At 38.1% G+C, this 25,029-nt stretch overlaps 2 protein-coding genes across 3 annotated transcripts in view; both read left to right on the top strand.

The window, feature by feature from the left end:
* The window catches only part of ldb1b (LIM-domain binding 1b), a 41,876-nt gene extending 25,496 nt beyond the window's left edge, over window positions 1–16,380 (top strand). For both annotated transcript variants that reach the window (XM_056241761.1, XM_056241762.1), the window contains exons 3-11: window positions 1,003–1,047; window positions 1,882–1,957; window positions 2,071–2,173; window positions 7,490–7,662; window positions 9,570–9,692; window positions 9,791–9,874; window positions 12,061–12,184; window positions 14,683–14,831; window positions 15,636–16,380. In XM_056241761.1, the coding sequence (XP_056097736.1) occupies window positions 1,003–1,047; window positions 1,882–1,957; window positions 2,071–2,173; window positions 7,490–7,662; window positions 9,570–9,692; window positions 9,791–9,874; window positions 12,061–12,184; window positions 14,683–14,831; window positions 15,636–15,866 (1,108 nt within the window). In that variant the 3' untranslated portion in view covers window positions 15,867–16,380. The remainder of the gene's footprint in view (window positions 1–1,002; window positions 1,048–1,881; window positions 1,958–2,070; window positions 2,174–7,489; window positions 7,663–9,569; window positions 9,693–9,790; window positions 9,875–12,060; window positions 12,185–14,682; window positions 14,832–15,635) is intronic.
* Window positions 16,381–20,297: 3,917 nt separating this feature from the next.
* orc2 (origin recognition complex, subunit 2) overlaps window positions 20,298–25,029 on the top strand; it is a 21,496-nt gene continuing 16,764 nt past the window's right edge. Inside the window, exons 1-8 of the mRNA XM_056241760.1 lie at window positions 20,298–20,373; window positions 20,466–20,559; window positions 21,369–21,515; window positions 21,658–21,744; window positions 22,005–22,082; window positions 22,420–22,451; window positions 22,533–22,590; window positions 24,042–24,205. Of these exons, the coding sequence (XP_056097735.1) occupies window positions 20,481–20,559; window positions 21,369–21,515; window positions 21,658–21,744; window positions 22,005–22,082; window positions 22,420–22,451; window positions 22,533–22,590; window positions 24,042–24,205 (645 nt within the window). The 5' untranslated portion in view covers window positions 20,298–20,373; window positions 20,466–20,480. The remainder of the gene's footprint in view (window positions 20,374–20,465; window positions 20,560–21,368; window positions 21,516–21,657; window positions 21,745–22,004; window positions 22,083–22,419; window positions 22,452–22,532; window positions 22,591–24,041; window positions 24,206–25,029) is intronic.

Here is a 25,029-nt window from a genome sequence, read left to right as displayed (position 1 = left end):
AACCCATGACCTTGGCGTTGCAAGCGCTAACGCTCTACTGTTTGAGCTCCAGAAAGGATAGTTGTGAGGTTCGGTGTCTGTGAACGGATGTTGCGCTGCGAGTTCCTGTGGACGGAGGAGCTGCATCAGCGCTGGTCTCGGTCAGATACGGGAACATGGAGTGCTCATCCCTCTGTGGGGGACACGAGCTGGCAGTCAGCGTCCAGGATTAGACCGTATTCGAGGAAGAGGGTGTGGTTTCCATAGTGGGTGTCAAAGCTTCTGTGGCGGGCTGATAAAGTGCAGAAAACGACTGTCTTCCTGTCCGTTTTTTTATTTTTATTAACATTTTGCAAGTATCAACCTTTAACTTTCATTCCATTAACATTAATCCTACTGACATTTGAAATTAATGAGTAGAACAATTGACTTTGTACGAGGGACATACAGTAATGACATTTAAACAGATAACAGATTTGCATTACTTTCGTTTTGACTGAAGTAGGGGGATAGAAAGATCTAAACATGGTATCTGTTCACAGGTGACTTTATAATCTTATTTAATATCTGGGATGTTTTAATTGCTTTTTTGTTTCTTTTAAATGTACATAGGGAATCAGCAAGACCTTTTAATTCAGAGCGAAAGACTATCAATTTTGGTTTCAAAGCTGTAAATGTAGATTTGTGGATATGACCCTTTTCCAAGCATGCACATGATTTTGATTGCGTTATCTAAAAGAACAAGAACAGTGTTTAGAAAGCAAAAATAAGAGCATTTCTCCTGTAATATCATAAAGGATGTAAAAATCAAAAACTGAAATCTCTGTCCAAAATGATACCGTGAAATGACATCTATAAAACACGATTAATTTTTCTTCCTGTCTGTAATGGACAGAAAACTGCACTTGTTCGCTTCAGTGTCGGATTGTGTGTTACAGTCTGTTTTATAGCAACTTATGCAGCATGTCATGAGGTTTGACATTATCGTTCATGGTGGTCTTGTTTTCTGTCTTGTTCCTGCAGCCCGACGCCCATGTACCCCCCCACATACCTGGAGCCGGGCATCGGGTGAGCCCTTTAACCTGGAACGCCTGACATAGGAAATAATAGTCTGCTATTAAACCGTTCATTTAAACTTTAGACAAAATATATTTTAAAAAGTTTTTTTTTTTTTTTTTATGCATCAGACACGTATAGTCTGATATAGTGAGAATATGGATTTAAAAAACACCTTAATTTTATTCAGAGACTCAAACTGAGTAAAGACGAGCTGTTGCTGCAGATGATGATATTTATATGCACTAAAAATGATGAAATTCTGATGCTTGTAATGTAAATCAGTGAGATCTTTATAGCAGATACTTACATAAAATGCATTTAAATAATATGTCTTAGTCAGATGATATTTAAATACGTCGTTTTATGAGCAAAGCTCTGTTGTTTTAAAACATAATGCAATACAATGATTATTGAGAGATGAACAAATAAGCCTGATGATCATATTTGATACTCATGATTTTTCGAATAAATGATGATTATAGTCAATAAACCTGCTTCAGTCCAGCCGAAATATTACTAACAATATCAGAGTTATTCTCGCGTTTACTTGATAAACTCAGTGTAGATTTGACACAGAAAGACTCGTGAAGCTCGAGCTGAAGGAGGACGTTTGTACAATTACACTGAGAGACTTTTACTGGATAAAAGAGTCTAAACTCTGTCACACACAGAAGGACTGGAGGAGAGTGTGTGCGACAGGTTTATCAGATAATTTCGGTCATTCACAGGCCTTAGTGTGTATCAAATATAATACAGTAGAATTACAGGATTAAAACACACAGATGCTGTATTAGGATATTTATTATTAAAAGCACTAACTAACACACGCACTCTCTGTCTCAGGAGACACACACCTTACGGGAATCAGACAGACTACAGGATATTTGAACTCAACAAACGGCTTCAGAACTGGACGGAGGTGAGTTTGATGTTTCATGCTTAACTATCAGCAACATTTAAGATGCTTTTCATATGCGTGACATAAACCCTATAACATCAGCTGAATGAATGATTCCTCTCTCTCTCTCTCAGGAGTGTGATAATCTGTGGTGGGACGCTTTCACTACCGAGTTCTTTGAGGATGATGCTATGCTCACCATCACGTTTTGTCTGGAGGACGGTCCTAAACGATACAGTGAGTATCTCATATCAGACAATAAGATATTGACATCTGTGTCTGTCTCTCTTTCTGACTCACAATGCCAGCGAGTAAAAAAGATGCTTTGTCTCATCGCAGACGTGATATTCAGTATGAAGTGCTCAGTGTTACTTCAGATTTGTGTTAAGATCAGGACAAGATTAGCTCTTTTCCAGGATGCATTATCATTTACACTACAACCGTGATGCAACCTCTGGATGTGGTTTGAATGATCAGGAGTGTGTTTCCCGTACAGCGCCGTAACTCGTAACTTGCGACGCATCGTTGAAGAAATCCACTAGCGAGTCTCGACTGTTTCCCGAAACCATATTTTTGCAAATTGGTCGTTCACCCGCGCTGGTTAATGATGTCACGCATGTGTTTGGAGTAGGGATGTGAATTTCTGCCAAAAATGCCATTCGAAAATCGAGGAGCAAAAGTCGATTATCGTTCGAAAATCGAAAAGAAAAAAAAAAACAGAAAAAAAACGCACACTCACAATGACAGAAAGGGAGGCCAATTTCATCTTTATCGATTTGTCATCAAACAAACTGTTTATTAATTGAACAATTAACATGTTTTCTTCGGGTTTTTTTTACATACCGGTAACTTAGCTTAGTACTGTACATGGTACTTAACATAGAAGAAAAAAACAATAAGCACGACAGTCCGCTTTTGCATCTCCAAACCAGATGCTCGTTAGATAAAAAAAAAACAATGTCATAATGATTTTATGGAAACCTGCCTTATACTGCAAAAGCCTACTTTTTGAACAAATTAGTTTCAATCAAAACTATTCGTGCCACTGCGCAATACACACACATTACCGCGGGATGACGGGTGTTCATTTCATAAACTGGACAATGGTCAATGTCATCATACTTGTGGTGCTATCGTCGAGTAATAATCTGTTTGGTTGTAAAATGTATTACCTGAATGAAATGAACTAGAATGTATCGTCCTGTGGAATCATTCATTCACAGACATCATACGAAGATGTTCAACTAGATCTTCATCGCTGGCAAAATATGATGCATTTGCAGATTTGCTTTCACTAGACAGTACTGTAGGTCCACGGCCACTTCATCCAACGCTCTTGATGTTCTTAAATCTTCCTGCTACGACTCCGTGTCGAGTGTGAATTGAAAGCGCTTCAGACGATTCAGTGCGTGAGGAACTGAACAGATCATTCAAACTGATTCGCGAACCGATTTAGACAGATCTGCCAACTTGTATGATGAAGTCTTTCAACAGAATCGACTCAAAAGAGTGATTTATTTGTGAATGGAGCATCGCTCGCCTCAAGCCCATTAAAAAAGACACCGCGCGCTTGGAATAAACTACGCATTTAACAACATGTATTTCATTCAAATAAAGTACGAGAGGAACGTCGCCCAACGTAGTGAAGTAAATGTAGCCTACTTTGTTACTACCATAGACGGTTACTACCATAGACCGTAAAGGTTAGTCTATACCCACCACTGCTGGGCGCAGAGTTAACGGTCAGACAATGCTCTTCTTCTGTTGTTTGTTTACACTATGTATAAAACGCTGGTATCCTAGATCGCGCAGGAGGGGGATTCATTCATGTTAGTGACACCTTGTGTCGCCGACAGGAAAATACTCTGCTGCGCGATCTGTGACAGTATAGGTGCGCCGTCAATTAAGTTATGTCACATTGTGTCACATTGGAAAAATATATCGATATTCCAATAAGCAACTTTATGATCGAATTTCGAACGCAATTCGACTATTCGAAGATCGCGACTCATCCCTAGTTTGGAGTAATAACTACTGTTAATGAATCTGTTTGAGATCGAACTAATGCTGGATGTTTTGCTATAGATTACAGACATGCATCTGAGGAATATTTCTCATTTTTCTCAGTTATTTTGCTTTATTTCCAGATTCACTCATCGGCTCGTTCTTACACACTAGAGCTCGTTCACACGCGCACTCTTCAAACACGACGCTTTAAATCTCTCGACAAACTAAAAGACGTAAATGACATTAGTGTGTGTTCTACATAAAAGATACAGTGGTGTGAATAAGTTATTACCCCCATGCTAAAGTTGCCTAAAAAGAGGAATAAAAAATCATCTTTTGGAAATTGATCTTAACCCTCTGGGGTCCAAGGTGTTTTTGGGGTCCTTGAGATGTTTTGACATACTCTGACTTTTGTGCTTTTTTCAGTTGCTTATAAACGTATTACTGGCAAAGGTGTAATTACACTCTATATAGCACAAATAGGGCTACCATAATGTGTTATCAACATGTATGTACATTTTTGTATTTTTGAGAGAATAATGTTTATGCGTGGTTATTGAAAAAACTAAAACTTAAAGTTTCTGAAATAAGGCCACAAAACACATACTAAATATCTGTCCACAAGACTTTTGACTAATGGATGTTGTCGCCTAGAGTTTTTTCTTCAAAATGATCTGAAAATCATCCTGCCTTATTATTCACATAAAACAATAGATTGGTTTAAATTTAAAAATGACACTTTTTGTTTGGAAAGGCAATATGCGCAGGGGTGTGACCTGCTGTGATTCACACCTGAGAAGACAATGGGCCCGCATAATGAGCGCATAATGGGGCTGCATACTAATGACCCTTTCATTCAGGTGTGTCACTGAGCCACAAGAATGCAATGACAATATATATATATATATATATATACTGTATATATATATATATATATATGCCTATATAATACAAAATTGGTTCACAGTTCCAATTATTTATTTATTTTTCAAATTGTGCTTGCAAATTGTATAATATCAAATGTAAAAATTTCTAGTAATTGTGCAGTTAATTATCATACTGTTTTTACAGAAAGTTTGGGAACGTATCCCAAATGTGTCACTAATAAAACACAATACAAATAATTTAAAGAGGAGGCTTATATTGAGCTTTTAAGATTTACCTAAGATTTATTTATATGTAGCCTACATATATTTTTGCTATTTTAATAAAAAGGTTACAATTACAACAACAATGAAAATTTTAACTATATTTCAAATGTAATCTTTCTTTGTATTATATACTAAAGTATACATTTTATCATACATATTTCACAGTTGCGGATTAATTAGTTTGAATATAGCTTACAATCGAACAAACACTATAATAACATCTTAGCAAACAAGCTTATTTGATGTGGCAGTATTTTACAGTAAAAACGACATCTTGTCTTTCATATGTAACATATCGTTTTTATGATTAGGACATATAAATGTTAATTTGCAGTTTAATACGTTGCTTATACAAAAATATTTTATTTCAACATATTTCAGTCGATTTTTACTCATCTCACTCAGTATTGGAATATAGTTAGGTAAAAGCTGTTCATTCATTCACACACAAAAACGCGATTCAAACAGTCTTTTTGTTTACAGACACTATTCCATATCGCGATTAGCACAAAGCACTTGAAAATAAAGAATGTACCTATTCCTCGGCTGGATCCGTTGCTCCTCCAAATGAAACTACCTGTAGCCTACTTCTGAGGTAATTTTTTCCAGGATTATTATTAAGATAGTACTATTATTCCTCACAGCGTTGTAAATCTGAGTCTCTTTCGGTGGGTTATCCAGCTGATGTGGGCGTGGATCGCCTCAGAGCATTTGTGTTTGAATAGAGCGTGCGCTCCGTGGGCGTGGTCAAATTAACTTTAATGAGCTGAGACGAGAACGACTATCATCTCTCTCTTTTCGTACAGATTACATAAAATGAGAAAAAATTTTTTATATATAAATTACTTCATTTAAAAGAAGATAATTCAGGCTTCATGCCTGTGTGCCTGTATACCTGTTTGACTGAGTATTTGCAGAGTTACAGATGATTTTTCGGACGCGTTTCAGAATGGACTTCACTGACAGAGAGAACGCAGAACGCGCATCATGTTTATTTTTCTTTATTAGGCGAAAAGCACAACACTTTGTTTTTATTATGAGGTTCCACAAGAAAAATACAAACTTAACAGGATCGAATGATGTACAACACTTATATGTAAGATCAAAATTAACAGAGTAATTTGAGTCTCTTTTGCACTGATAAGGAAAAAAGTGAGCTGGTATCGCCGGCGAGACCGCCGACCCCAGAGAGTTAATGCCTTAATTAGAAAAATGAGGAAAAATCCAACCTTTAAGGACACCAATTTTCTTTGTGTATGAATAATGTATCATAAATAAATAAATGTTCTTCCTTAAAATACAGGGTGCATAAGTCAGACCCCCCCCCTATGTTAAATTCCCATAGAGTCAGGCAGATTTTTATTTTTAAAGGCCAGTTATTTCATGGATCCAGGATAATATGCATCCTGATAAAGTTCCCTTGGCCTTTGGAATTAAAATATCCCACATCATCACATTCCCTTCACCATACCTAGAGATTGGCATGGGGTACTTTCCATAAGATCATCTTTCAATGCAAATCAAACCAGCTATTAGGCTAACTGAAATAACACCATGCCAATCTCTAGGTATGGTGAAGGGAATGTGATGATGTGGGATATTTTAATTCCAAAGGCCAAGGGAACTTTATCAGGATGCATATTATCCTGGATCCATGAAATAACTGGCCTTTAAAAATAAAAATCTGCCTGACTCTATGGGAATTTAACATAGGGGGGGGGTCTGACTTATGCACCCTGTATTTTAAGGAAGAACATTTATTTATTTATGATACATTATTCATACACAAAGAAAATTGGTGTCCTTAAAGGTTGGATTTTTCCTCATTTTTCTAATTAAGGCATTAAGATCAATTTCCAAAAGATGATTTTTTTATTCCTCTTTTTAGGCAACTTTAGCATGGGGGTAATAACTTATTCACACCACTGTATGATTGCACTGAATGTCAGCTTGCTGATTTTGCTCAAGATCAGGATTAACTGAGTCCACATGTCATGCAAACGAGAAACTCCTCTAACCGCAGCTCGAGATCTGTCGCTCACACACACACCTCTGCGATGCTGTTTGCGAATGTTCGTTAAAACGATGGTTTCGGGAAACACGACTCGTTAAACTGCTGATAACGACGAAACTTGCGACCATAGTTGGCTAGCGATGCTTTCGGGAAACACCCGTTCAGTGTTTGCATCTGTATTTACTATTGATCACCTGCGATCGGATTGCTTCAGACAAACATCACCTGCTGTAAATGAGGTTTGAGTTATTCATAGAAAATTCTGAATAATTGCACATTAATATTGCGCTGCTCATCATTACATTCAGTTAAAGATTTTCCTGACACTTGAGAATTGCATTGATTCGTTGTTCTGACGGATGCACTATCATCTCTCTTCAGCGATCGGTCGGACGCTGATTCCTCGTTACTTCAGGAGTGTGTTTGAGGGCGGCGCCAACGAGCTCTACTACGTCCTGAAACACCCGAAAGAGTCTTTCCACAACAACTTCGTGTCTCTGGACTGTGATCAGTGTACTATGGTCACGCAGAACGGCAAACCCATGTTTACGCAGGTGTGTGTGTGTTGTTTAATGCAACGTTTTTGGTATGTGTGTGTGTGTGTTCAATGTTGAATGTTCAATTTATTTTTAAAGCACATATTAATACAACAACAGTCAAGCGCAGTGCTGTACATGGGACAAAGCGTAATAATTGTAAAATCACATTCAAATTCTATATCATTACAACACAGACAAAACCAGAGAATCAATAGCTATGTTTCCATCCACACGTTTTTATCTGCATTTAGTGATATCGAATGAAAAATGCCTTATGGAAACAGTAAAATTTGATTGAATTTCGTGAATATCGACTCAAATGAAATACGATCGGTCTCATCGGATTTTATCTTGATTGATATATAGCTTATGCGATAAACGCGGATGGAAACGTTATTATGGCGCGATCCATTTTGCCTAGTAAAACTTTGTTCGCAAATGTTGGCTTGAATGTTGTGCAATTCGGTGAGAAAATGAATGGAAACACCTTAACATGTCTCAAATCAATTCGATATACCAATTTGATCGCAAAACAGCATGTGACGTCATTACGCACAGGTTTTTATCCGCTTTAAAGGGGTCATATAATGCCATTTTTGTACAAGCTAATATGATTCTTTAGGGTCTAAATGAAAAGTTTGTAATATACTTTAATTAAAAATTCTCATTAGTATTGCAAGAAAACACTTATTTTACCTGGTCAAAAACAGCTCTGTTTTCAGCACGCCGTTTCAGTGCATATGACTTTAAATGATCATGAGCTTTGCTCACCCCGCCTCTCTGTTCTATGCGTCACCAGAGCCGGCTCTGGCGTACACCGTTTGTAACACAATAACACAATAACCATAACGCGTTGTTCGGTATAAACGTGGGATTATGCATTATATTGAGAACGTCATACATAGAAAACATGCCGTAATGTACCCTGAGTGTAAACCTTAGACGCATTCATTGTGAAGCGTGCAGCTAGCGATTTACAAGGATTAATATAAATATTAATATAAAGTTTAATAAAACGTTACACTCACTTCAGTTCTTTTGGAGGTTCAGCAGGAACACGAATATCTGCTACCGATCCTTTCTTCAGGAGCTGCTTCTTAGCAAAACCAGCTCATACTGACCCTCGTTTATAAAGCAGTCTGGTGAGAAATGATTCGGCAAACATGAGAGCATTGACGTTGCTCGTGGGGAATATTCCCTTCGAAAACAAACTCAGCCACTGCGTCTTCAGCGGTTCGGATTTAGGAACATTAAAATGACTGCTGTGTTCGTTATTACACCCAAGAACAGAACACCACAATCGCTTAGACCGTTAGACGCCATTCTGCTCATAGACAGTGCTCCAGCATATCAACAATGACCGCGCCGGTCCGCGCTGACTATGATTGACAGCTAGCGAGGGCGGGTCTGTGTTGAAACGTGGCTGTCGCGGCTGTCAATCAACAATCGTGGGAGGGGCGTCCGTTTTATTTACGTCACAAAAACGAACGGCTCAATTTAAGACAGGGGAAAACATATAAGGAGATTAAAACAAAACCACTGGATGGATTTTTATCATTATATGATGGTTGTGTACAGGCACTGCCAACACACATTTCAGTACAATCAACTTGTAAAAGTGCATTTACCATTATATGACCCCTTTAAAGCCGTTTGATGGAAACACTTTCACCAGCTTTATTTGCATGTGGTTTTTTACCGAACTTCAGATAATTCGATTGACAAGTGGATGGAAACATGGCTAATGAGGCATCAATAAAAACCCGTACATCACTAACACAACACTCATGTATGATCAAACGCCAGAATAAACTAATATGTTTTTAAATGTCGTTTAAACGAGTGGTGCACTGCCGGATGTAATGAGGTAAACCATTCCACAGTGTGTGTGTGTGTGTGTGTAACTCTGCTGGTCTTCTCAGGTGTGTGTGGAGGGCCGTCTCTACCTGGAGTTCATGTTCGATGACATGATGAGAATAAAGACATGGCATTTCAGCATCCGGCAGCACAGAGAGCTCATTCCCCGCAGCATCTTGGCCATGCATGTCAGTTCCTCCTCATGGGTCTCAAAGTAGAATTACATGTTTGTTTTTATATCTGATGTTTCATACCTGATGATCGTGTGCTTTTGTGTCCGTCTCAGGCACAAGACCCGCAGATGTTGGATCAGCTGTCCAAAAACATCACCAGATGCGGCCTGTCAAACTCCACCCTCAACTACCTCAGAGTACGAGCACAACACTGGCGTCCTATACATTAATCTGGATGCATTTGAGAACAGCATTTACAGTAGTCAACATTTGAACTGGATCAAAAAAGGTCATCGGACAAGAACGGGTATTGTTCAAAATTCATGTATAACTTTGATGAAAGGTTTTGATCCACTTTAAATGTTGACTACTGTAGTTTTAAAACACTCACTGGTGTTTTACAAGTGTGTTTCTCACTCACAGATCCTTAAAGTCTTAAATTATTATTTTTTTTAATTTAAGGCCATAAAAAGTCATTATTCTTTTACTTTAACTTGGCTGTATCTAAATATCAAATTAAACTTTACCGGTTTTAGTTTCATATTTAAAATACCCTTTAATTAAAAATTAAATTTAAATATTGAATAATAATATAAACAATCTCATAGCATTATTTATGTAATTTTAAATGCATTGTAAATATATTAATGTCACTTCTGCGCTGCAAAGATGGATTTTGTTGATAACTTTTCTTTGATTGGTAACAGCCAATCTGTGTTATTATTCTAATCGAGTTTAATTTGAATTTTAGAATTTGACATAAGGTGATGCATACATCAAATACGTTTGGAAGAAATGCCTTTATATAGCCTAGGTAAAAATGCCCCTGGAAATCAATTTATGGCAAATATTGCATTGCCCCTTAATAAAAAATTCAATTACTGACCACCGCATAGAATATGAAAAATATGAATGTCTTTGTAAGTCAGCTGTCTAAACCAGCCATGGTACCAACACAAATACACACTCAGCTAAATATCATCTAATTATGCCATCAACAAAACTTGTTTTTGTCAGTATTGCACACCTCTAATGTACAGTATTCATTATTTCTTCAAGTCTTAAAAAGCCTTACATTTGACTTTAAAAAATGTGAAGCCTGACAGTGAAGCAGAAACCCTGACACTGAAATGTCGGAACGCGCTAGAATAATCTTACTGCCTTTGCGTAAAATGTGATAAAAGCACACTGCGTTGATACAGAGAGACCAGACTTCGATCACAATCATTTTATCAACAAAATATCCGGCTACTCAGTGGTGCATCCAGGCCGCTATTCACTGTGTCTAAAACGCAGTTGCTCTCATGGTTTGCTGCAGGACAGCAATCGCAAGTTAATTTTTCTGTCATCTTAGCAGGAATGCAATATGAAGATTGTACAAAGTCACATTTATATTTGGCACACCAATATGCTGAAAAACTATTGTCCCAGTGTACATGCAAGCCAGTAACCCAACAATGTAAAACCCAAACTGTTTACAAGGCTTTATTAAAGTGTAGTCAACAATTGTATCTCTTAAAACTCATCTTTGATCACCAAAATTAGTTTTTTCCTTTCCTTTCCATGCCTTAAAATATCTTGAATGTAACTCGACACCTCATTTAGTATGTGCGGTTCTATGAATATGCAAATGAGCCCCGCCTCCACTCACTCACTCAGCTCAGAGATCCACTGGTTGACGATCACACGTTGATCTGATTGGTTACAAGGTCGTTTGTGACGTCAGAAACACCAGCGATTTCAAACCGTGTTTTTGAGACTGTCTTTGGTTCACTGCAGTTTTAAGCAGGAAATACTCAGCAATGCTGTCGACTTATGAACTTACACATGGTTTAAGCGTATTAAAAACACCACATAGACACATAAACAACATTAAAAGCTGGATTTTCACCACAGGGGGACTTTAATAAATCAGGTTATTTCCTGGTGGTGATGTTAAAACCTAATCATTCATTTATCTGACTCCCAATATTCAATTTATGTCGGTTGTGATTTTAAATCGAGCAACAAACGTAGGTTAATGTGTTTGCATCTGGATGCTTAACCCGTTTATGACATCACTCTAATAAAGAAAAACAGTTTAACACGTTTATGCGTTATCTGCTAAAGCATAATTGGTTTAAGAACATGCATGTAAACACTCACTGTGACACTGAACCGCACATAGCAGGCTCAGACAGTATAAACAGACATCTAGGGGTACAATACATCATCGTTTTCGAATACCTCTGCTTTCAGTCCACACTACAATGCAAAAATACTGTTTTAAATGTGTCCTCTTGGGAGAGCATCTTCAGAAAGCTCCATTTTCGCGGATGAAGTATGTATCCCCTTTCATTCAGCAGAAGAGTAACTTCTCTTGGTGTGTGTGTGTGTGTCTCAGTTGTGTGTAATCCTGGAGCCCATGCAGGAGCTGATGTCCAGGCACAAGACGTACAGTCTGAGTCCCCGAGACTGTCTGAAGACGTGTCTGTTCCAGAAGTGGCAGAGGATGGTGGCTCCACCAGGTGAGGAACCGTTCAGTCTGTTGTCAGACGTCCCGCCGGTGTTTCTGTAACGCGTGTGTGTGTGTCCCGCTGGTGTTTCTGTAACGCGTGTGTGTGTGTGTCCCGCCGGTGTTTCTGTAACGCGTGTGTGTCCCGTAAATGTCCCGTGTCCTGAGTGTGTCCCTGTAACGGCTGGAATACACTACACGACTTTTGCTCAGATTTTTGCCCCGTTTTGAGATCTGGGTGAGTCGCAGATGTTGCCGAATGTCTGTGCCAGTCTGCAGATTTTGTGTGTTCGCAGTTGACAGAATTCACAGAAAATCATTAAGTGTATGATGGGCACAGACTCCATCCAGTCGGACGACATCTAAACACGTTCGATATTTTGAGCCGATTTTAGAACACATGTAGTGTATGATGCATCTCTAATAAATACTGTACATAATACAGCAGGGTACCCGCGGGTCTTAAAAGCCTTGAAAAAGTCTTGAATTTGATCATCTCAAATTAAGGCCTTGAATTTAGTATACAAAGTCTTGGATTTCGTTACAAAGGTCTTATATATTTTTTTGCCTTTGCTAGGATTAAGTTCATACCGTAACAAAATTAACTGTTACTAATGTAGGCTAATTCAAAATGTATGCAGCGTTGAGTGCACCTCGCGCTCCACGTCATAGCAGAAAAGGCGATAGCGCACCGTTACTATGGTTACTCAAGTGAGGTACAGAACAAGATAGCCTAGTTTAATCCGCTGTGGCCACAAATGACAGAAATTTAAACCCCAAATAAGAGCTTTTCTGTTAAAAGAACATATTTTCTACCCGGTCTTTTCAACAGTATCTGGCAACCATGCGCGCGCGTTCTCTCCACACTGCTGAAGAAGCGCGGATGATCTGAAAACACAGACAAGCTGGAATTCAGCGATCTTTATTTAAGATGTTCTACTTAAATTTAAGTGTCATTCAGTCGGTCTGTGTTCTGTCACGAGCCGCTTGCGCTGGTTGTGCGACTAAATCTGCGATCAAAATGCAGGCTGATATCCACCAGTGTTCATACGAGCAGGAATGCAATGTTTCCCGAATATCCACACGATTTCAAACGTGACATTGATTTTATACAACAGTAAAAAAGAAAAGAAAAAAGGGTAACATTAAGTGATGTACTACATTTAAAACAGCATTGTCAGGCTTGCTCTGTTTTGCAACGAAATATGTGGCTTTGAACGAATCGTGAGATTTAATGAATGAATGACTCAAAGACTCACTCATAAAGATAGTGAGGTACTGCCACCTACTGGCGATTTTAATGTTTTTTAACATTGCAAATTTAATGAACATTGTTTTATTTAAAGCATTATTTCTTTTTCTTTTTTTAAGGTATTACAAAGGTAAAAAATGAAATGGAAAAATGTATTAAAGGGAGCAAATCTTGTCCCTTAATAGAAAAGGTGTGACTGCACCAGGGGGTACGGCACTCTAAAACATTGGAGAACCAAATTATGTAGAACTGCACAAGTGCTACTGCTAAAGAGTGCAATGTCAATAATGTCTCATAAGCTTAATTGAATTGGCCTAGAGAGAATAATTATGACATTTTCTGTCTAAAGACCACATATAAAATAACTACCAAAAGTAAAGTAACTGCAGTTTGACTAAAAGTTGACAAAAAATGCAAAGACTTTTCGTCAACTACAACTATAAAAAACAGGATGACTCAAATGTGATTAAGACCAATAAGCATTTTCGTAAATCAAAAACGGCTGCCAACATTAACACTGGCCTACACACACGTGCGCGCTACAATGCTGTTGCGTATGTATTAAATATGACTGATAATTTAAGTAAAAATTTTTATTTAATTCAAGTAGCCTCCTTGTACATAATTAGTTTCTAGGGTTTAAAATGTATACAGATTTGACATTTTCCCCTTATACTTCTGTGGGAATGGGTACGAAGTTGGCATTGAATTTCATTTGAAATGGTATTAAAAAGGTCTTAAAAAGCCTTGAATTTAAGTTGGAGGATCCTGGGGGTACCCTGTACAGTCATAATACGCTGACCAGACGATGGAAATCAAGGGTGCGAAGTCACAAAGATCGAGAAAAAATTGAGACGACTTACGAGATCGAGTAAAGTCATAAAAAGAAGGAAAAAACGTACCATCCAGATCACGGATCACGCGCTTGAGTGATCGTGTTGAGATACTAGGAGATGAAGCCGCGAGCTCGTGCATGCCCGAAACGCACAATCTGCCGTTTGTTTAGTACTTGTTTGCAGCCGTTTCAGGTTCACTTCATTCCCAGGACGAAAAATACGGAAATCCTTATAAATACGGAAATCACAGAAGAATGCGCCATGTGTTTCTGTATAGTGTATATATGATCCTCAGTCCTGTAGTGTATGATGCCCAGCTTTGCTCTCTAACCTTTTGCAAAAGTCGACAAGTGTATGATGCCTGCTGTTTGTGTAGTGTATTCCAGCCTTAACGTGTGTGTGTGTGTGTGTCCCGTCTCGCAGCTGAACCTGCCAGACAGGCGCCCAGTAAGAGACGGAAGCGCAAGATGTCGGGCGGCAGCACCATGAGCGCAGGCGGAGGAACGAACAACAACAGCAACAGCAAGAAGAAGAGCCCAGCTAACAGCTTCCCCCTGTCCAGTCAGGTGCCGGTGAGTGGCCAATCACGTCACAGGAGGCAGTCTTCTGACATCATCAACACATGCAACACGCTGTACTGTCCTCGATGAGCTGCACATTCAAAACATACACGACGTTTATAATGTGATTTATATATACACTGCCGTTCAAAAGTTTGGGATCGGTATGATTTTTTAAGTTTTTAAAAGAAGCCTCTGCTCACCAAGGCTGTGTTTATTTGAGCAAAAATACAACAAAATAAACTAATATTGTGTAATATTACTCCAGTGTAAATTCTCTATGTGAATATATAGTAAAGTGTAATTTATTCCTGTGATCAAAGCTGTATTTTCAGCATCATTACTCCAGTCTTCAGTGTCACATGATCCTTCAGAAATCACTCTAATATGAGGATCTGATGCTCAAGACACATTTATGATTATTATCAGTGTTGAAAACCATTATGTATAATTGCTTTTCAGGATTCTTTATATAGATCTATATATAGATATAAATACATGAATATACAATGTGTGTGTGTGTGTGTGTGTAATTTAGAGTATATTAGTTTTATATTCATTTATTTAATGTTATTATATATATATTTTTTAATTCGTTTTTATGTATATTTATATATTCATGTATTTAATGTTATTTTATATATATATATTATATTTTTGTAATGATATGTATTCATATGTATATTTATATATTCATCTATTTATTGTAATTGAATATATATATATATTAGTTTTTTTTTTTTGTGTGTGCCAAAAGCGGCCGTCCTTTAGTCCCCCCGAGTGCTAACTCCTCTGGTTCTCTGTTGCTCTGCTCAGGATGTGATGGTTGTTGGCGAGCCGACGCTGATGGGCGGCGAGTTCGGAGACGAGGACGAGCGTTTGATCACGCGGCTCGAGAACACGCAGTTTGACGCCGCTAACGGCATCGACGACGAGGACAGCTTTAACAACTCGCCCGCACTGGGCGCTAACAGCCCCTGGAACAACAAGCCTCCGTCCAGCCAGGAGGGCAAGAACGACAACCCCACCTCACAGGCGTCTCAGTGAGACCCGCGGGGGGCGGGGCCGACCCGGCGTCCAATGGGAAGAAAGAGGCGTGGTCGAAGATCGGCTCATTCATCTACCTGCAGAACGACTCTTCCTGTCAGCAGAGGAAATGAACCTGAAGGATCAGAGATGACATCAGTCACACAGGGCTCGTGGTTTTGTTGGTGTTTTACGGGAGGACACTCCTCTGAGAGCCTGTAGATAGTTCACATGATTAAGTTAAGACGGAACGGAGAGATCTGACCACGTAAACCGCCAACAAGACCAACGAACACCCAGCTCCTGTTTCACCCCCAAAACACTGCATTTCTGCATGTTGAAAATATGCATATTTTTCATATTAACCATGTTTAAAAGGTAGTTCCCTGCAATGATTTTGCATTATAACACTGGATTGCAGTGAGAAGCTTGTCGAATTCATTTTAAATCCGCATAAATCAAAACACTACCGTGATGTATGAATACAGCAACACTTTACTTAAAGCATTCATATATAGTGCAGTATGAAAGTGTTTTTAATGCATTAATTATGCCTCGTATTGCAACATTATTATTATTATATATATATTCATCGTCACACCTTCAGAAAGTATAATGCATTAAAACACAACCAGGATTCTGAAAATATAATGCATTATAACATTTTTAGTTTATTTTACTTAAAGCCTTGATATATAGTGCATTATTAAAGTATTTTTAATGCATTAATTATGCCTTGTATTGCAAGTAATAATCTTATACATATTAATCGCTACACCATTATTAAAACACAACCAGGATTCTGAAAATATTATAATGCATTATAACACTTTTTTTTTTTTTATTTAAAGCCTTGATATATAGTGCATTATTAAAGTATTTTTAATGCTATAATTATGCCCTGTATTGCAAGTAATAATGTTATACATATTAATCGCTACACCTTCAGAAATTATAATGCATTAAAACACAACCAGGATTCTGAAAATATTATAATGCATTATAACACTTTTTTATTATATTTTATTTAAATCCTTGATATATCGGTATATAGATAGATTGATATATAAAAGTATTTTTAATGCATTAATTATGCCTTGTATTGCAACTTATAATGTTAATTGTAACCAGCTTTAATGCTCATTGATTCATCGCTATACAGTTATAGTGCATTAAAACACAACCAGGATTCTGAAAATATTATAATGCATCATAATGCTTTAAGCAAAGTGTTATCAAAACTAGTTTTCAATTTAAATGAAACTTTTTCTGTTGCTTTGCATTAGTTTTTGCAGGAGAAAATGTTTAATTGCAAACAAAACAACCTCATTGTTTTCTTTCAGCAAAATGCATTTCTTATTTTTGTTTGTTTGTGTTGATTTCGGAGTGAAATGTGAGCTGGCCGTGTTCTGCTCTCTGATTGGTGGAGGAACAGCGTTCACATGAAGAGCGTTTCAACTCGGACACGTTTTGGAGAGTTTTACACCAGCCTCGATTTCCCTAGAATGTTTTTATTTGCCTTTTCTCTTTCTTTTTCTTTCTGCCGATGTTGAAAGCTGCAAACCAAGGAGTAACAGAACCGTCGAGGTCCTTGAAGATCTCAGCCCTCAGATTCTATTGGTTTGTGTTATTTTTGAAGAGAGTGGTTTAGCGTGGGCTTTCGGTTGAGTTTTGTGTACTTGTGCTTGTATATTTAAGGTAGTAGCAGAGTTCTGTATAACTGTATTGAGATGTATTCCTCCTTAGAGTTACATAAAGCCATTCTGATCTAATGTGTAAAAGAGAAACACACATGAACCTCGTCTTTCCCCTTCTTTGATTTGTGTGAAACTGATTCAGTGAAATCAAGGGCACAATCTGTGTTTGTTTCAGATCCGGACGCTTTAAACACACGTTTTCTGTGTTTCGTTCTCACACACACACACACACACACACACACACGAACTGTTCGACTGGACTCCGTTAACTTGTTGCTGGTTGGTTTGTTTTTCTCGCACACCCAATAATGCTGAAGCCTTTGAACTCGATTTTGTACTATTTTTGATTTTTTCCCTCCTCTTTCTGACCAGCTGAATCAGTTTAAGTGAATTAAAGGTCTGCACTTGCGATTGAAATAAACCTTGAACCTTGTAGATGCCCCTGTTTGATATAATAACCTCGTTTTCTTAATTTCTGCCCTTGATTAAATTAATGTATGGAACCAATAAAATATGAATTTTCACTTTAAGGATCTGTTTCTGTGTGATTCAGCTGTAAAATGCAGGTTAGATTCATGCGTCTCGTTGAAATGTTTACAGGGTCAAAACTTTAAAACAGTAACTCTTAGCCCTAGGGTTAGGCTCTCTAACTCTAAGCTTCATACACTTAGAATTTATCACTGGCAAAGGCTAGCAATTAGCTTAGGACATGTTAGTGACGTTAATTCATGTTAGCAACATGATAATTAATGTTAACAACATGTTAATTCATGCTAACAACATGTTAATTCATGTTCGCAACATGCTAATTAATGTTAGCAACATGTTAATTCCTGCTAACCACATGTTAAACCCATGGTTAAACCATGTTTGTTAGCAACATGCTAATTCATGTTAGCACCATTTTAATTCATGCTAGTAACATGCTAATTAATGTTAGCAACATTTTAATTCATGCTAGCAACATGTTAAATTGTTAATGTGTTAAAAAATGTTAGCAATATGATAATTCCTGCTGACAAAGTGTTTAATCATGTTAGAAATGTGATGAAACATGCAAGCAACGCAAGAATGTTAATTCATGCTAGCAACATGTTAATTCTTGCTAGAAACAGACAAAACATGTAAGCAAAGCATGTTAATGTATGCTAGCAACATGTTAAAACATGCTTATTCATGTTAACAATGTGTGAAAATATGCTACCAACATGCTAATGCAGACTAGCAACATGTTAGGAACATGCTTGTTATCTGTGAAAAAATGCGAGCAACATTAATGTTAACAAAACATTAAAACATGTTACCAACATGCCATTCCATGTTAGCAACGTGCTAAAACATGTTAATTCATGCGAGCAACGTGTTAAAACATGGTTATTCATGTTAACTGTGAAAACATACTTGCAACATGGTAATTAATGTTAGCAACATGTTAAAACATGCTAGCAATGTGTTAAAACATGGTTATTCATGTTAACTGAGAAAACATACTAGCAACATGGTAATTAATGTTAGCAACATGTTAAAACATGCTACCAACAGGCTAATTCAGGTTAGCAACCTGGTAAAACATGCTAGCAAAACATGTTAATTAATGCTAGCAAAGTCTTTCTTTCTCTTTTCACCACTAAATGTAAAGCAACTTTCCAACTTCCATATGGCTAAGCTAACTCACAGTTTGTCCCAGCGAACTTTACTCTAGTTTTCAGGTCTTATTCCGGCTCTATTTGTCATCAGTGTCACAGATGTGTGTTTGTAGCGCAGATAATTAGACAAAGAAGCTCCAGGCCAAGTTTGAGCATCTGCTGTGAAACTGGATCAAATGCCGAACTGAGCTGGTGTTTACACGAGACTTTACCCATGATGCAGCTGGCGGTTCGGTTCAAAGCCCACAGGCTGTTTTGTTCTTGAAATGAACACATGATCTCATGCAGTATTGTTTACTAATCAAATCTCACTTTCCAAAATCACCATGGCATGAGTTTACTTTATTAGTGTGGTGTATACAATGTTTGTCTGTTGCTTTTGTGTATTGCATTGCATGTGGTTTTGATTACAGAACCTGTATGCCCTTTAATATTTCATATTCGCAGGTTTGCAATAAGTTTCTTCATAATAACCTGATTTATATGTGAAAGGGTGAATTTAATCTTTCACTTCAGTCCAGTGACATTTAAAATCGCCTCGGCTGGATTGAAACCGGTCAGAACAATGACATTTGAATGTCAAATGTCTGTATCAGAGCGAAGGAATATCGTAGTGAATCTTTATACGGAATTGAAGCAGAAGAGTGCTGTCAGAGCTGATTCTACTAGAGCATCGACGCAAAACACATTTATATGTGTCAGTTTTACGCTAATTATGTTTTAAAGCACTTGGATTACGATTAATTTGGATTTCAATATGAGTAATTGATTATTATCAACTGCTTTTTTAATAAAAACAACCATTAGAATGATCAGCCAACAGGGACCATCACGTGATCGCTGATACTTTTCTCAGCGTTGCTTTGAATCAACTAATCACATTCATTTCCGTTGACTCGTTACTGTTTTTTTATTATTATTAATTTTAGGAGATCAACCGTTGACCATTTTAATCCCAGATTCCAATTAAGGAAGAAGTTAAACTTTCCGTTGTTTCCAATTCTAAAAAAACCCCACCCTAACTTAAGATTTTAATGCGATTTTAATCGACCCTGGAATTATGGGAGTTGTAGTTTACAATGAAGCCTCATTCTAATTGGCCGGGGCTGCTCACGTGACCCTCCTCCTGTCACACGTGGGTTCCTGTGGCGCCGAATCGACAGCAGTACCACAGATTTTCAACAGGTCTATTTGTGCAAGATGAAGCGTCGTTATCAAAACAAATGTTAATAATCATCTATGTGTGACAGATATTACAGTTTGAGTTCTGGGTTTAGTGTCTGAGCGGCAGGATGACCCAGAAACAGCCGTTAGAGGTTCGGTTCGTGGCTGATGAAGATGTTTTGGATCATATTGTAGAGAAACAGCAAGGTAAAAGTGTTTCTCTTACATTTTACATTAATAACTTCATCATGTGTTTTACCTAAACTTTATATACACTCCATCAGCTTTTTGCTTTTACTTTTAAAACTATAAATTACCACAAACATCATTTTAATACCATATTTACCGAAATAGTACTGTGGTATCAGATTGTAATACCATGGTATGTTCATCACTCACAGACACACTCACTCACACCCATAGACACTCACTCTCTCTCACACACACACACACACACACACACACACACACACACACACACACACACACACACACACACACACACACACACACACACACACACACACACACACACAGACAGACAGACACTCACTCTCTCACACACACTCACTTACACACATAGACACTCACTCTCTCTCACACACACACACACACACACACAGACAGAAACTCACTCTCTCACACACACTCACTTACACACATAGACACTCACTCTCTCTCACACACACACACACACACAGACAGACAGACACTCACTCTCTCACACACACTCACTTACACACATAGACACTCACTCTCTCTCACACACACACACACACACACACACAGACAGACACTCACTCTCTCACACACACTCACTTACACACATAGACACTCACTCTCTCTCTCACACACACACACACACACAGACAGAAACTCACTCTCTCACACACACTCACTTACACACATAGACACTCACTCTCTCTCACACACACACACACACACACACACAAACAGACCTTCACACAGACACTCTCACATGCACAGACTCACATGTATATATTTTGTCTCTGCAGATGTAAAAGCAGCGGATGGATCCGTTCAGACACTCGTGACCGTGAAAACCCCCCAGAAATGCAGAAGATCTGCAGATGAAGAGGAGGATGAAGAAGAGCTGTTTAAAGAGCAGAACTATGTGGAGGTTCTGTACGCCGGATCACAGGGTGAACACACACACTCATCACTGACAGCTCCGGCACCGCCAGCTGCTCATTCACTGATAACCCCGTCATGAAGCAGATGTGAATCTGTCACGATGATGATGATGATGATGATGATGATGTGTTCGTCTGATTGGTTGTTCAGATGAGAGTGAGAACGCAGTCGTCGCTGCCGGATCGTCCGTCTTCTCGTTTCAGACCATCAAACGGGGGAAGAAAATGGCTCAGATGGGTGAGTGACTCACACACACACACACACACACTCACTCACTCACTCACTCACTCACTCACACACACACACACACACACACACACTCACTCACTCACTCACTCACTCACTCACTCACTCACTCACTCACTCACTCACTCTCTCACTCACTCACACACTCACTCACTCACTCACTCACTCACACACACACATACGAATGATCAAAATAAACATAAAATAACTAAAAAAAACACTGATGATTGTGTGTATGTGTGTGTGTGCAGCATCTGAACTGGCTCGTACACCTGGGAAGAGTGTGAGCTTCAGCACGTCAGACACAAACGACGAGTCGACCAGCAAAAGTGTGTCTGGATCCTGTGGTTCTCTCTCTCTCTCTCTCTCTCTCTCTCTCTCTCTCTCTCTCTCTCTCTCTCTCTCTCTCTCTCTCTCTCTCTCTCTCTCTCTCTCTCTCTCTCTCCCTCTCTCCCTCTCTCCCTCTCTCTCTCTCTCTCTCTCTCTCTCTCTCTCTCTCTCTCTCTCTCTCTCTCTCTCTCTCTCTCTCACACACACACACACACTCTCTCTCAAATTCAATTATCATGACTGTGTAACACAATGTTGCCAAAGCATCAACATATATTATATATATCTCTCTCTCCGTTTACACACTGACTGACTCTCGTTCCTCTGTTCCTCCAGAATCAGCCAATCAGAGCAAGACTCCTCAGAAGGTGAAACTAACGACAGGTTTCAGGGTGTTGTGTGTGTGTGTGTGTGTGTGTGTTGCTGATTAATACCCTGTGTCTGCTCAGGGAAAGAAGGTGCAGTTCATCTCCACGACTCCACACCGGTTGAGGAGGAGACTCACAGGTGCGCACCTTCATTCATTACCCAGAACACAACACTCCATAATCCCAGTAACATTAAAAATGGAAATCAAAAAAGAGCAAAAAAAATAAACATAAAGAGCAATAAAATATTTTAATGGACTATTAACCTCACAACAGCATTATTTTTATTTTATATTATTTTTATAGTGTTCTTTTTACGTTTTTACCGTAGTTATTTTCATGTTTCAATTTTTTGTCATTTTATACTTTTATTAGTTTAATTTTTTTTTTTTTTTAGGTTTAATTAATTTAATTCAGTTTAGTTTTTATTTATTTGCAGTTAATAATTTTAGTATTTTGACTTCAACTTTTTGCTTTAGTTTAAATTTTCAACTAATATTTATATTTATATTTATATTTTAATTTAATTTATGATAAATAGAAATATTTTTTTTAAATTAACAGAAATGTGTTTGGTAGTTTTAGTTAACGACACTAACCCTGCCATTCAATATTTTTGTTCCAAAATAAATAAATAAATACTAGCAAAAAAAATGTTTCTGTAAATTCCAGAATAAAAGCACATCAATTACCTAAAAATTATGCATGTAACCTTACAAAATAAAAGTCTTAAAATTAACGAATCATTATTTGTATAGTTATCAGATTATAATAAATTATTCACAATATATTAATATTATTGTAAAAAAAAATATTAAAATGAAAAGAAATCAATTTATCTTCATAAAAATATTTATTTAAAATGATATCGTCTTTAACTATTATAATAGATGTGTTTTTAACAATTAGTGTTTCAGACATTATGAGTATTAGTAACAGTATATCACTGGATTTAAACTAAAGCAGTAAATATTACTTCTATAACTCATAACTGTGGCATTTTTCAACATTAAGCTCAATATCTTGAATTAGAGTCAGTCTGATGTCTCGTTCACTGGATTCTGGATTAGTCAAGTCAAATATATTTATATAGCGCTTTTCACAATACAGATTGTATCAAAGCTGCTTCACAGTATCAATCAAAACAACCTAAGAGTGTTTGTTTATTACTGGAAAAGACATCCAAGTTTGGTAGAGCTGATCAGTGGTCTGAGCAGAGTCTCCTAGAACACAACCGAACACCTGCGTTAGACCTCACACACGTGTTGATTAGTTTGTGTTGATGTAGTGTTGTGATTGTGTTGATGTAGTGTTGTGATTGTGTTGATGTTGTGATTGTGTTGATGTGTTGATGTAGTGTTGTGATTGTGTTGATGTTGTGATTGTGTTGATGTGTTGATGTAGTGTTGTGATTGTGTTGATGTGTTGATGTAGTGTTGTGATTGTGTTGATGTGTTGATGTAGTGTTGTGATTGTGTTGATGTGTTGATGTAGTGTTGTGATTGTGTTGATGTGTTGATGTTGTGATTGTGTTGATGTGTTGATGTAGTGTTGTGATTGTGTTGATGTAGTGTTGTGATTGTGTTGCAGCTCCGAGCCTGAGGTCCGACAGCGACAGTGACCTCTCACCCTCCAACTCTGATGATGATGAAGATGATGATGAAGAACACGAGGCCCAGAAACCCAAAACCCCCAGTAAACACACTGCAGCCGCTCTCTATAAGACGCCCAGTAAGAAGAGCAAGAAAGCAGAGGTGTGTGTGTGTGTGTGTGTGTGTCACTCTTCTTCTTCTGCTCAGTAATGTGTGTGTGTGTGTGTGTCACTCTTCTTCTTCTGCTCAGTAATGTGTGTGTGTGTGTGTGTCACTCTTCTTCTTCTGCTCAGTAATGTGTGTGTGTGTGTGTCACTCTTCTTCTTCTGCTCAGTAATGTGTGTGTGTGTGTGTGTGTCACTCTTCTTCTGCTCAGTAATGTGTGTGTTAGGGATGTTAACCGATGACCGTTTAACCGATGGTTGACCGTATCAACGTTAACCGATCAAAGTTCTCGGTAGTCGGTTAAAAAAAAAGTGATCTCTAAATTAGGCTATTATAGACAGTAGACTAAACGCTACTACAGTAAGCCATCTCACTCACACTCAATTTTTCATAACTCGCCTGTTTGTACTTAATAAACCAATAAAAACATTTGGCGCGAGGTCACAGCGCTTGGGTTCGCGCGCTCACAAGGTTTGCGAAAAGTAAAGCCTACAGGCTAAAACACTCGAGGTTCGAGCCAGGGCAGACGACAGGAGGAAGCGTGCAAAGAAAAGTAGTGTGTGGGACCATTTCACCAAAAAAAACATGACATAGTTGTAAGTTGCAACTTGTGTGATACAGTGCTTACAGTCACATCATCTATGATGTATCATCTGAAAACGCGACACCTGCAAGCCCATCCATGTCTGTCTGTGTGTTTGCATTTTGATTATTTCGAGAACGTTTATCCAATCGACTTCACAAGGGAGTGCAGTGTCGCATTTGGTGCAATAGATGGACACGCGAGTCTCGGCACGTTCAGAATTAATACACTTTTTATA

This window comes from Rhinichthys klamathensis, unplaced genomic scaffold, assembly GCF_029890125.1.
Source record: "Rhinichthys klamathensis goyatoka isolate OS25496 unplaced genomic scaffold, OSU_Roscu_1.1 h1tg000672l_1, whole genome shotgun sequence".
Taxonomy (NCBI): Eukaryota; Metazoa; Chordata; class Actinopteri; order Cypriniformes; family Leuciscidae; genus Rhinichthys; species Rhinichthys klamathensis.
Note: the sequence above shows the minus strand (reverse complement) of the source record. Positions and strands in the feature narration are given on the sequence as shown.